The 11292-nt window shown below is 47.3% G+C and overlaps 1 protein-coding gene and 2 non-coding genes across 3 annotated transcripts; 2 read left to right on the plus strand and 1 right to left on the minus strand.

Moving 5' to 3' along the window:
* Positions 1-1172: 1172 nt before the first annotated feature.
* Positions 1173-3705, minus strand: LOC125515399 (putative F-box protein PP2-B12). Its single transcript, XM_048680865.1, has 3 exons — positions 3225-3705; positions 3026-3144; positions 1173-1888 (listed from the first exon to the last, which is right to left on the minus strand). Exons 1-3 carry the CDS (start codon positions 3543-3545, stop codon positions 1381-1383), a joined length of 948 nt encoding a protein of 315 aa, XP_048536822.1. The 5' UTR covers positions 3546-3705; the 3' UTR covers positions 1173-1380.
* A 2354-nt stretch (positions 3706-6059) lies between these two features.
* Positions 6060-6146, plus strand: TRNAM-CAU. Its single transcript is given in 2 exon segments — positions 6060-6097; positions 6111-6146. It is a non-coding gene; the product is annotated as a tRNA-Met (tRNA).
* A 4879-nt stretch (positions 6147-11025) lies between these two features.
* On the plus strand, positions 11026-11175 carry TRNAM-CAU. The gene is made up of 2 exons: positions 11026-11063; positions 11140-11175. It is a non-coding gene; the product is annotated as a tRNA-Met (tRNA).
* The last annotated feature ends 117 nt before the right edge of the window (positions 11176-11292 follow it).

Here is an 11292-nt window from a genome sequence, read left to right on the forward strand (position 1 = left end):
CAGCCCCGCTGTTAAAAAAAAATCGTTCGCAGCGCACGACCTCTCACCACATCCTCCTCCTCCCGCGCCGTTCGCCGCCCCCGCAAACACCCGCAGCTGTTAGCCGCCGGAGCCGCCCTTCGCCGCGAGAGCCGCCGCAGGAGCCTCCGCGGCAGCCCCTCGCCGCCGGAGCCGCTCGCAGCTGGTCGCCCTCTACCCCTTGACGGATGTGAGGGCGGTCCTCTTCTACCTCCCCCGAGTTGAATGGCCGCCCCCACTATCCGATGTCCGCGAACGCGTCCATGGACATTTTGTGTGTCCGATTTGATGATCTATATTGGAGTTTCCCTAACCTGCTACTCCCTCCGTTCCAAATTACTTGTCGCAGAAATGGATGTATCTAGAACTAAAATACATCTAGATACATCCATATCTGCGACAAAGTAATTCAGAATGGAGGGAGTATTAGTTTCCACGCTGAATTTCCGATGCACAATGCCACCAGCCTCACCCTCTATGTAACTATGGATGCAAGAGAAGTCTGGCCTTGTATCTTGCCGCGGATTTCCATCCAGGTAACACCCGGGAGTTGAGCGACTTCTGATGCGATTTTGTAGAAAACCGTTTCCTACAGGCACTCTCATTTCTTTCACATAAAATTTCCTCACATGCCAACTCCTTGGAAAGCCTTGTTCATTTGAATCAATCAATTTTATGCTCCTTTCCTTCACATACTTTTACCCTCAAAAGGCTTGTGCTTCTTTTTGAATCCAAGTTTATCTTCTTCTAATCTTTATCATTCACAGACGGCCGAAAGAAGAAAACTAGATGCTCGCAAAGAAGAGTGAGTGACACGAGATTCTGTTACAAAGATCTTTCCTGCCTCTTTCTAAGAATGAAAGCTATCAACACCACCTCATCTTTCCAGAAAAAAGCAGTGCATGAGCTACAGATACGCAAGCGTTTAGCATATTCTCAGAAGAAAAAAGGCATCCAGATGTGAGTGAGAAATGAGAATGCATGGCATTTTGGCACCTTATATCTCTCTCTGCAGATACACAAAAGAACCTTTTGTGCATTGCCGACAAGAGGAAGCATATGCAAAGCAGCCACAGGCCACAAGGATCTCAACATAACCAGATGCCAAGTAGCCACTAGACATAAGGATCTCACGTAACCAGATGCAAAGCTGCTAAACCAAAGCGCCACCAACGTCTGAATCAATTGTCGTATAACAAACCAAATGTCTGTCACTCATGAGTCATCTGTACAAGAAGTTGTGTGCAGAATTAGCAGCAAAAGGAGAAGTGCTCAAAAACACACATTACAGAAGATATGCTTTTCCTTATTATTCATTTACTTTGACGCGGGCGAGTTGAATGAATCCTGGGAGCGCCTCGCTCAGCCAGACTTCTTACGTCTGATCTCGATGCCCTGCACGATGAGGCCGCTCTTCCACTTCCCGCTTTTGGTCTCCGTCAGGCTGATGGACACCTCGCCGTCATCGCCCCCCTCGTTGAGGAACTCGCCCAGCTCCAGCTCCATCCACCCGTCGGCTCTTCTCTGAGGGAGCGCGGCATTCTCTTCGTGAACTACGCGCCGGTTCGTCAGCGACCGATAGTACTCGTCAACGTCCTCCTCCTCCTCCTCGTACTCATCGTCGTCGCCCTCATCGTAATGCGTGTTCTCGTCCGCCTCGCCAGCTTGTAGGCAAACCTCGCGGGTCAAGTTGGTTGCTCCGGAACTGACCGATGCCTCCTGAACAGGAAAATTCAGCCCATAGTAATAATCGGCCATCTTGAAGACCATGTAGGCGGCATAGGTTGTGTCTTGGGAGAGCATATTGCTATGTATCTTCCCGTGGATCTCAAACCAGCAAACATCCACGAGTTCAGCACCTTCGGAGAACCTGTCGCGAACATATGGTTACAACTTGTAAAGAAGACGATGATCAATGAATAACATGAGTTGAAGACAACCATCTAGTTGTAAAGAAGACAAAAACCAACCAACAACATGAGTTGAAGACAACCATCTAAGTTGTAAAAAAGACCAAACCAATCAACAACATGAGTTGAAGACAACCATCTAGCATTGCAGAAAATTCCATAACTTATTCCGTAAGTGAGTTAGAATCAACTACCACACTTTTCATGACTATCTTTTTTACGTGTAGCTTGGTGAATAATAGCGACACAAAATACTCAAAAGAAGTCTACAGTGAACAAGGTACGCGGTAGAGTCGTATGTTTTCATGTACCGCAGCACGTACTCTGATCTCAGATTGAAACTGGCTGCGTCTTAACCTCTTTCAAATAATTGAAGATCATCAGAAACCGATTTCAAGTATTATTTTAAATTTTGCTAGTCAGGAGCCATGTCGAAATACCCATTCTGGGCTTTTATCCACAGGGTAGTTTAATCTACCACCCTACAACTTACACTGCTGTGGATTGCACCAATTAACCCCGGAATGAATTGCAATCGAGTTAGATCACAATGCAACAGCAAAATCAAATCAAATGCAATTGCAGCCAGTTAAGGATAAGATAACAGCATAGAAACAGTCAGATAAGAACAAGATGATATCACAGAAACATTCACAGCACAGAATACTCAAAGAACTCTAGTGTGAACCAGGAGTCACATCCTTTACACAAAGTGTGGTCTATGTGCTGCCTATAGTTCGTATTTAAACAAATTTGAAAAGGCCCTTAGCTTTTGAAAGTAAGGAATATAAAACTAGCACCAAGTTTGCTTATGTGTGAAGTAACCAGGACTTTGGAATGTACAACATTAGTCCGGTACCCAAATGAAAGTGACTTCAACTGAGTCCCTTTCAAACAGTTTCAAGATCACCAAAATTCAACTGATTTCAAGCATTGTGCTTATTCTAAAACTTGCTACAGAAATGGCGCGACCACGAAGCAACGGTACAGTAAAATCGAATGCAATTGCAATTAGATGAGAATATCATCACCAGGCAGCAACATTCAGACACACAAGCTATATGTATGTGTGGGTATGGAGAGAGCGACGAGCGAACCTGGAGTCTTCAAGTGGGATCCATGTCCAGTACTCGGGCGTGTTCCCCCACACGATGAAGAGGTTCCTGGCGGACAGCATGTAGCATTTGGCGCCGGTCTCCCTGTCCAGCCACACGCTCTGCGGGCGCACAACCATCAATTGATTAGAGACCGGCCGAATCTCTTCGAGGAATTGGGGATCAGCGTGCAGGTACGTACCACGAGCCTGTCCTGAAGGAGGGCGGGGCCGGCTGAGAGGCGGAGGAAGAGCTCCTTCTTGGACGACGGTGGGGCGGGGGCGGCCAGCTCCCCGTCGGCGAGCGGCGGGAGGCCGCCGGGGGGCAGGAAGCGGGCCCAGACGTTGTCGGAGTCGGCCGCGGCGCGGAAGGCCGGGGAGACGGCGGCTGCGCGGCAGGCGTCCCGCGGGGTCGTGCGGGCCAGCGCCGCCGAGAGGAGCTCCTCCGGCAGGCGCGCGATCTCGCACGCGCCCTCCATTGGCTCCTCCGTCCGCCGGCCGGCCGGTGTCCTCTGGTCCGACATTCGTCGTCGGAGGAGGGGAGTGGGAGGAAGTTGCGACTGGTTCGCCACGGATTTGATTCTTTTGTGTGTTCGGGTGTGGGTGTGCAGAATGCGGCCGGAGGTTTAGGGACGGAGCACGACGGAGCGGCGGGCTGAATGTGGATTAATATTTTGGGGCGACGACGCGGACGACAGTTGGAGGAGGGCCGGTTGCGGCGGCCTCGTGGGAGGCACTACGTGGCGAAGACTCTCTAGTCTCTTCGCATACATATATAACAATATTGGTACTTATCTCCCGTCCCTTCTAATTAATGAGCTAAATGAGTAACTCGTTAGCTTGGCTCACTAAACTCGTTTTGTTAACGAGCTCAGATTAAAACTCGGCTCCACTCCTTAGTCACCAAAACTGAGTCGAGCCCATTCACGAGCTACTCCTTTAGCTTGTGATTTCCGAGTTAAAATTCCATCCCTACCTCCAGGCCACCAAGGAAGAACCGCATCATGTTCAATAAAAAAAAACCGGTACAACATAGGGGCAACTCCAACGGGGATCATCAAACCATCTTAAACATTTGAAACATTGTTTTGCTTCTAGAACCTCAAACGTCCGTGAACGCGTTCAGGTGTTCAAAATCCCACAAACCGGTCACCAACTCGTGAAAAGTTTGCGGGAGTCCAAACCTCCGCCATGTAGGCCTCTAACACCCCGTCGTGTGTGGATACCGACTCGAGTATGCTTGCACTTGGGATCGATGAATTTAAATAACTTGTTGAACATCCGACCATATCAAATATAATATTTATATTTTAAACTATTTTACTTTACTAGGCCGCTAGCGGTCAAGCCGAAATGCCATTCCCTCGAAAAAAAACTATGAATAAAAAATTAAATACCAATACAACCCCTATGTATGTGTCTGTGGGCTGCTAAGTTAGCTGCCCAGTCAGCTCTGACTTAGTCAAAACCAGTTGACCGGTCAAAAACCGAATCAAGGGTTGCCTTTTGAACTATGTGGTAAGTTCAGGGTTCAATGTGACTGATTTCAATGATGAGGATTGTAAATCAAACCTATTAGTTAACATGGTACAGACGCATGCGCTCATATATACGCATATACACTCATTCTATGAATACACACGAACACCCTACCCCTATGAACACCTCTGAGAGACCGAGTCGACATATCATCTTGAGATTGACGAAGTCACAAAAGATGCCTCGTAGTCGACTGGAACGTCTCCTCACACTGAACGCGCATCGCCGGAATAAAATAAATTCAGAAATAAATGTGAGCACCATGACTTAAACCTTGATGGGCTGGAGATAGCACTGTCTCTATTCATCCAACCACATGTTAGTTCGCAAAAAAAAAACGACCATTGTATACCGAGTACTAAACATGATCATTCTCCGGGCCAGGTCGAGTTCGGGCCGGGCATGGCAAAACCCGAAGAAAAATTCCCAAACCCGAAGCACATGAACAATAGCACTTTTTAATTAAATTAATCATATTCAGGATATTATATTAATTTATTATATCTATATTTTGAATAAAATATACATACATGGCTGTTTCGGGATTTTGGGGCTTTCAGGGAGGGCTTCACGCGAGAAAGTGAAGCCAGGCCCGAATGTCGGGCTTCGGGTTTGGGCCTCCGGGCCAGGTTGTTCATGAACAGGTTTACCGAGTACTAATGCTAATCTGCCACCCTCTGAAGATAGGAGTACTCAATAATCAGTCCAAAAGCGGGTCAAATTTCTACTGATGCCGATATTTGGTCATGTAGAAGCACTGGTCGTTTATACTGACATCGCCAATGGCGGGTACATCATCTTTATGCACACAAACAGAATCCCAGATGATTGTTTCCTCTGTCTTGCCGTACTGCTTATTACTCCCTCCGTTTCTAAATATAAATCTTGATTTCATTATGGAACACGTATGAATGTATATAGATGCATTTTAGAGGGTAGATTCATTTATTTTGTTAACTATGTAGTTCATAATAAAATCTCTACAAAGACTTATACTTTAGGAATAGAGGGAGTAGTTCTCTGTAACAAATCTGTATAAAAATCCGTTTCCAAAAAAACCTGTATGGGAAAAGTAGAGCACTGCTGTAGCTATTGTGCATATAAAGAAGGTTGGATACAATAACAAACACAACGGGGCGGTGGCGCAGTTGGCTAGCGCGTAGGTCTCATAGCTAATGCGAGTGATCCTGAGGTCGAGAGTTCGAGCTTCCCGCAGAATCTATCCTTTCTTTCACATAATTTTTCCTCACACACATTTTCTTAAATTCGCCGTTTCTCGCTGAAGCCCTCTCTCCTTTCCTCGGCATACAACCTCTCTTTTCAGTTTAATTGAATGAATTTATCTTCTTATAAAAATCTTCACGGTTGGCCACAGGAAAAATAATCCTATTCCCGCAGAATCTATCCTTTCTTTTCCAAAAAAACCTGTATGGGAAAAGTAGAGCACTGCTGTAGCTATTGTGCATATAAAGAAGGTTGGATACAATAACAAACACAACGGGGCGGTGGCGCAGTTGGCTAGCGCGTAGGTCTCATAGCTAATGCGAGTGATCCTGAGGTCGAGAGTTCGAGCCTCTCTCGCCCCAAATGTTTTGTAGTTTTTTGCAACCTCTCTTTTCAGTTTAATTGAATGAATTTATCTTCTTATAAAAATCTTCACGGTTGGCCACAGGAAAAATAATCCTATTCCCGCAGAATCTATCCTTTCTTTCACATAATTTTTCCTCACACACATTTTCTTAAATTCGCCGTTTCTCGCTGAAGCCCTCTCTCCTTTCCTCGGCATACAACCTCTCTTTTCAGTTTAATTGAATGAATTTATCTTCTTATAAAAATCTTCACGGTTGGCCACAGGAAAAATAATCCTATTCCCGCAGAATCTATCTATCTATTCTTACAGATATGCAACCATATGTGAGTGAAGATGTAAGCCAAAATGTATGGCATTTTGACGTCTTACCTACCTTTGTAGATACAAAAGAACCATACATTTTCACTTACATCTTCGACTAAACTTTGTAGATACGCCGACAAGCCACAAGGATCTCACATAACCAGATGCCAAGGAGACACTAGACACAAGGATCTCACATAACCAGACGCAAATATACCTAACCAAGGCCTACAAACGGCATGCGTCATCTAGCAAACCAAACACCCCTAACTCATCAGTCATCTAGGTAGCACAGTCTGTACAGATATGCTTTAGCAGCAAAAGGAGAGCCGTTCAAGAACTCACACTACAGAAGATATGCTTTCCTTGTTCATTTATATTGACACGGGCGAGTCGAATCCCAGGGGCTCCTCACTCAGCTTGATTTCTTACGTCTGATCTCAATGCCCTGCATGATGAGGCCCCGCTTCCAGTTTTCACCTTTGGTCTCTGTCAGACTGAAGGACACATCGCCGTCGTCGACCCCCTCGTTGACCCAAATGATGAGATTAAACTTATTGGAAGGTACGAGGTTAGAGTGGGAGTAAAGTCTCAATTGAAGAGTATGCCTAACATCTCGGAATTGCATTGAAAAGTGTACAGGGATAAAGTTAAGGAATCGAAAGACAAGTCACTTGAATTGTTTGATACAAAGGATGAAATTCCTCGGCTACAAATCGACTTGAACCGGAATGTCTCCTCCCCAATGCATGATGATACGGTCGAGGTGTATGTCCCCAATTCTTCTAGCCAACCACCAAGTAGCCAACCAAATGAAGTAGGGATGAATGCTAGAGCCATAGTAATTCAAGAGGAAGAGATTGATGCTATTGTTCATGGTGATGATGATGCTATTGCTCATGGTGATGATCGATCATGCTATTGCTCATGCTGACGCTCACGCTATTTCTCATGGTGATGCGTATGCGGAAGATGGAGAGATTCATTATCATGCCATCGATAACTTGGATGCCATTGTATTCCAACAAGACATGGATCGTAGCCTCCCCTATAGCCGTATGTACGGGTATGGCTTGGATGGCGAGGCTCCAGAGGAAGAATTGGACGAGGATGGATTCACAGAGTAAGAAAATCAAATCTTCACGAAGGTGACTAGCAAGGAAAGTGGTGTCCCATTGTTTCGTGATCTTAGTCTTGCCGACATGATCATTATTGATGGTGACATGAGATTGGGTTTGATTAAACCAACACCGTGCTTGAAAGTCGGTGATCCAAGGCCAAAGAATGAGGACGAGTATGCTTATTTGAAGGAAGGCGTCAAGTTTTGGTGCTTGCAAGAATTCAAGATGTGGTTGAGAGACTACGCCATTCAAAACATAGGCCATTTGTTGTTGGTCATTCGAACCAAAATGTGCCCTTTTATGGTTTTGATTTGATGTGCAGCTAGTGATAGCCCGGTTTGTTCCATTTTCATCATTTTTTTAAAAGGAGGTTAAAACCCCCGGCCTCTGCATCAATCGATGCATACGACCATCTTTATTTATTGTTGAGCATAGGTTTAACAATAACATACATCAAACCACCCAAAGCCACCACTCACACCTACAAAAATGGATAATATGGAGTGCTCTGACTCCCCATATCTAAAACTGGTGTCGTTGCCGATCCATCCACATAACGTATCGGAATGAATAGCCGGTGCAGCAGACCTAAATCGTACACCACATGCACACATTTTAGAAGCCGCCATCATCATCGAACCGCTTACCCATCTTCAGGAGAGAGATCCGCATCATACTTGTCAGTCCGTCCATCCGTCGGGGCCACCACGGCGCCACCGCCCTGCGCTCGTCCATACAGACGCGAAGATTCTGGAGGATCCTCGTGCGTAGCACCTGCCGACCATGCATGACATAGCGTAGCACCTGCCGGCTAGGCATGACTTGACATCTCCACCTAAGCTCCATGCAAGACGAAGACGCTTCACCTCTTGCCTCTGTCTTTCAGCGTTGCTCCACCAACGATGCTCCCAAGAGAGAAACAACACCGCAATACCGCCATCGTCCGATCTGGAAGACCAGATCCTAGGGTTTTCTCCGGAGCAGCACAAGTGGGTCGACAGAAGTTACACGGTGATGCCTTCATCAAGCTAACGGCGCAGAACACTGCCCTCGCCTGCCAATGGCTCGGTTTTCACCGGCAACTCTGTCCTCCCGACTCGCAGCCGGGACTAGATGACGGATGTGAGATCTGGCCATCCAGCCTCAGGCTGACCACCTCCGACGAAGGAGATGGCCACCCTCGCCGACTGCACCGGCCAGATCAGATCTGACCAGAGGCGCCACCGAATAGTCCACCAGGCCCTACACGCCGACGCCGTCGATGACCGCAGCCACAGCCCTTTGCGGTACAGTGATGCGCCGCACCTGCAGCTACCGCCGCCCAAGGTAGGCCGGCCACCACGCCGCCGCCTGCCGCGACGCATAGATTGAATCGACCGTACCACCACGCGTTTAGGGGCACCGCACCACCCCTAAGATGCGGGAGAGAGGGAGTCCCCCGCCACCGCCGACGGCCTCCGGGCTTAGCCCGGCAGCGGAGGAGGAAGGGGAAGAGGGAGATCGCGGCCCTGGCGGCTAGGGTTTGGACGCTGCCCGAGTCGCCCGAGCGGGGGCGACGCGGGTGTTTCTTTATTGCTTGATCTAGTGCACGCTCCTTTCCGTCTTGATCATGTGTCGTCATTTTCCTGTCTATGTCGCTAGTAGTTGTAAGAACACAATATGTGATTTCTCATAATAGAAATCGTAGAGGAATCTCTCTTTATTAAAAAGAAAAAAGACCATTGTATAACGAGTACTAATGCTGAACTGCCACCCCCTGAAGATACTCAAGACTGTGTCCAAAACCAGAGTCAAATCTCTACTAATGCCATAGAGCATGTCAACGTTGTACAACGTTGGTACTAGGCTAGTTAGGGTTTCTCTTGCCTCCCGCCGGCGACGTCGCCGGTCCGTCCCGTCTCCGGTGGCCTTAGAGTCATGGAGGCGGAGTGGATCTCGGCCCTTATCGATGGGAGGGCTCTGTTTTTGGATTTTTTTTGAGTTTTGTTAGGGTTTATGTTCTACTTAGGAAGGCGAGACGGCGGCGACTCCCTGAAAATAGAATAAAGGTCTCCCCGCCTAGCCCCTGTTTCGGTGATGCGTCTAGCATCGTCGGTGGGCATGTGGAGGTGTGTCTCCGGCGGATCTGTCTTTGGTGGATTTGCTCGGATCTGTTCGTCGTTCGTATATGTTCCCGTGTCTTCAGGTTAGATCCTTCTGATCTACACTCTTCGTCAGCGGCGGTTGCTGTTCTGGTGCGTTGGTTCTATGGGGCCTTAGCACGACGACTTCCCGACTGTCTACTACAACAAGGTTTGCCCGGCTCCGGCGAGGGAGGGGCGATGACAACGGCGCGCCTTCGGCTCGCTTCAGTGCTTGTAGTCGTCGCTAGGTGGTTTACGAATCTGGATGTAATTTTTATTATTTCTAGCGTTCGTTGTACTACCATAATTAAAGATGAATAGATTGAAAGTTTTCTCGCAAAAAAAAATCTCTACTAATGCCGGTATTTGGTCGTGCAGAAGCACTGGTTCCAAAGGTCGTTTAGACCCTGACATCGCCACCGGTGGGTATATATAGAGAAAATTCCTTATTTGACACTGTCTTAAAATCTGGTTCCTTATTTGACATTGGAAAAGTTTTTCTTCCTTATTTGACAGTAGTCCTAAATTTTATTCCCTATACGACACTTCCGTCCATTTTAAGCCTAAATGACACCTGAAAAGACAATTTTACCCCTCATGCGGTATGTGTGTGTGCGCGCGCGTGTGTGCTGGTGCGTGTGTGGGTGCACGCGCACATGTGTGCTGCTGCTGCATGTGTGTATGTGCATGTGGGCTGCCGCGTGTGTGTTTGCTTCTGCGTGTGTACGTGCGTGTGTGTGCTGTTGCGTGCCTATGTGCTGCATGCGTGTGTGCTGCTGCTGTGTCTGTGCTGCGTGCGTGTGTTGCTGCGTGTGTGTGCGCGTGCATGTGTGTTGCTGCGTGTGTGTGCGCGTGCATGTGTGTGCACACGCGCGTGCGTGTTGTTGCGTGTGTGTTGGTGCATGTGTATGTGTTGCTGCGTGTGTGCTTCTGCCCTCGCACTGATGCTGTGTGTGTGCGCTATTGCCCCACACACATACCACATGAGGGGCAAAAGAGTCTTTTCATGTGTCACTTAGGTTTAAAATGGATGAAAATGTCATATAAGGAATAAAATTTAGAACTTGTGTTAAATAGAAAAGAAAAACTTTTTCAGTGTCAAATAAGGAAGCAGTTTTTTAAGATAATGCCAAATAAGGAATTTTCTCGTACAGATATCATCTGTATGCACACAAACAAAACCACAAATGACTGTTGCTCCATCTTGCCATACTGCTGCTTATTACTGTAGTTCTCTGCAACCAACAAACCTGTGTGAAAATATGCATGGTAGAGTACGTTACGCAACGATTTTAAAGGATGTTGGAGATGGCCGGCGAACAAGGACGGGGCGGTGGCGCAGTTGGTTAGCGCGTAGGTCTCATAGCTGCATTGAGCGATCGAGTGGCTGGGCGGTGGGGCCGGCGCACGTTGAGGATAAAAATCTCAGAGCTAGTGAGTAATCCTGAGGTCGAGAGTTCGAGCCTCTCTCGCCCCAAATTTCTTTTCTTTTTCTTCCCTATCTGCCTTTTTTATAACAAGGACTGAATCATTCATCGTACACCAATTGGGGTGGTGGCGCAGTTGGCTAGCGCGTAGGTCTCATAGCTAAAAT

Source organism: Triticum urartu, chromosome 6 (genome assembly GCF_003073215.2).
Source record: "Triticum urartu cultivar G1812 chromosome 6, Tu2.1, whole genome shotgun sequence".
Lineage (NCBI taxonomy): Eukaryota > Viridiplantae > Streptophyta > Magnoliopsida > Poales > Poaceae > Triticum > Triticum urartu.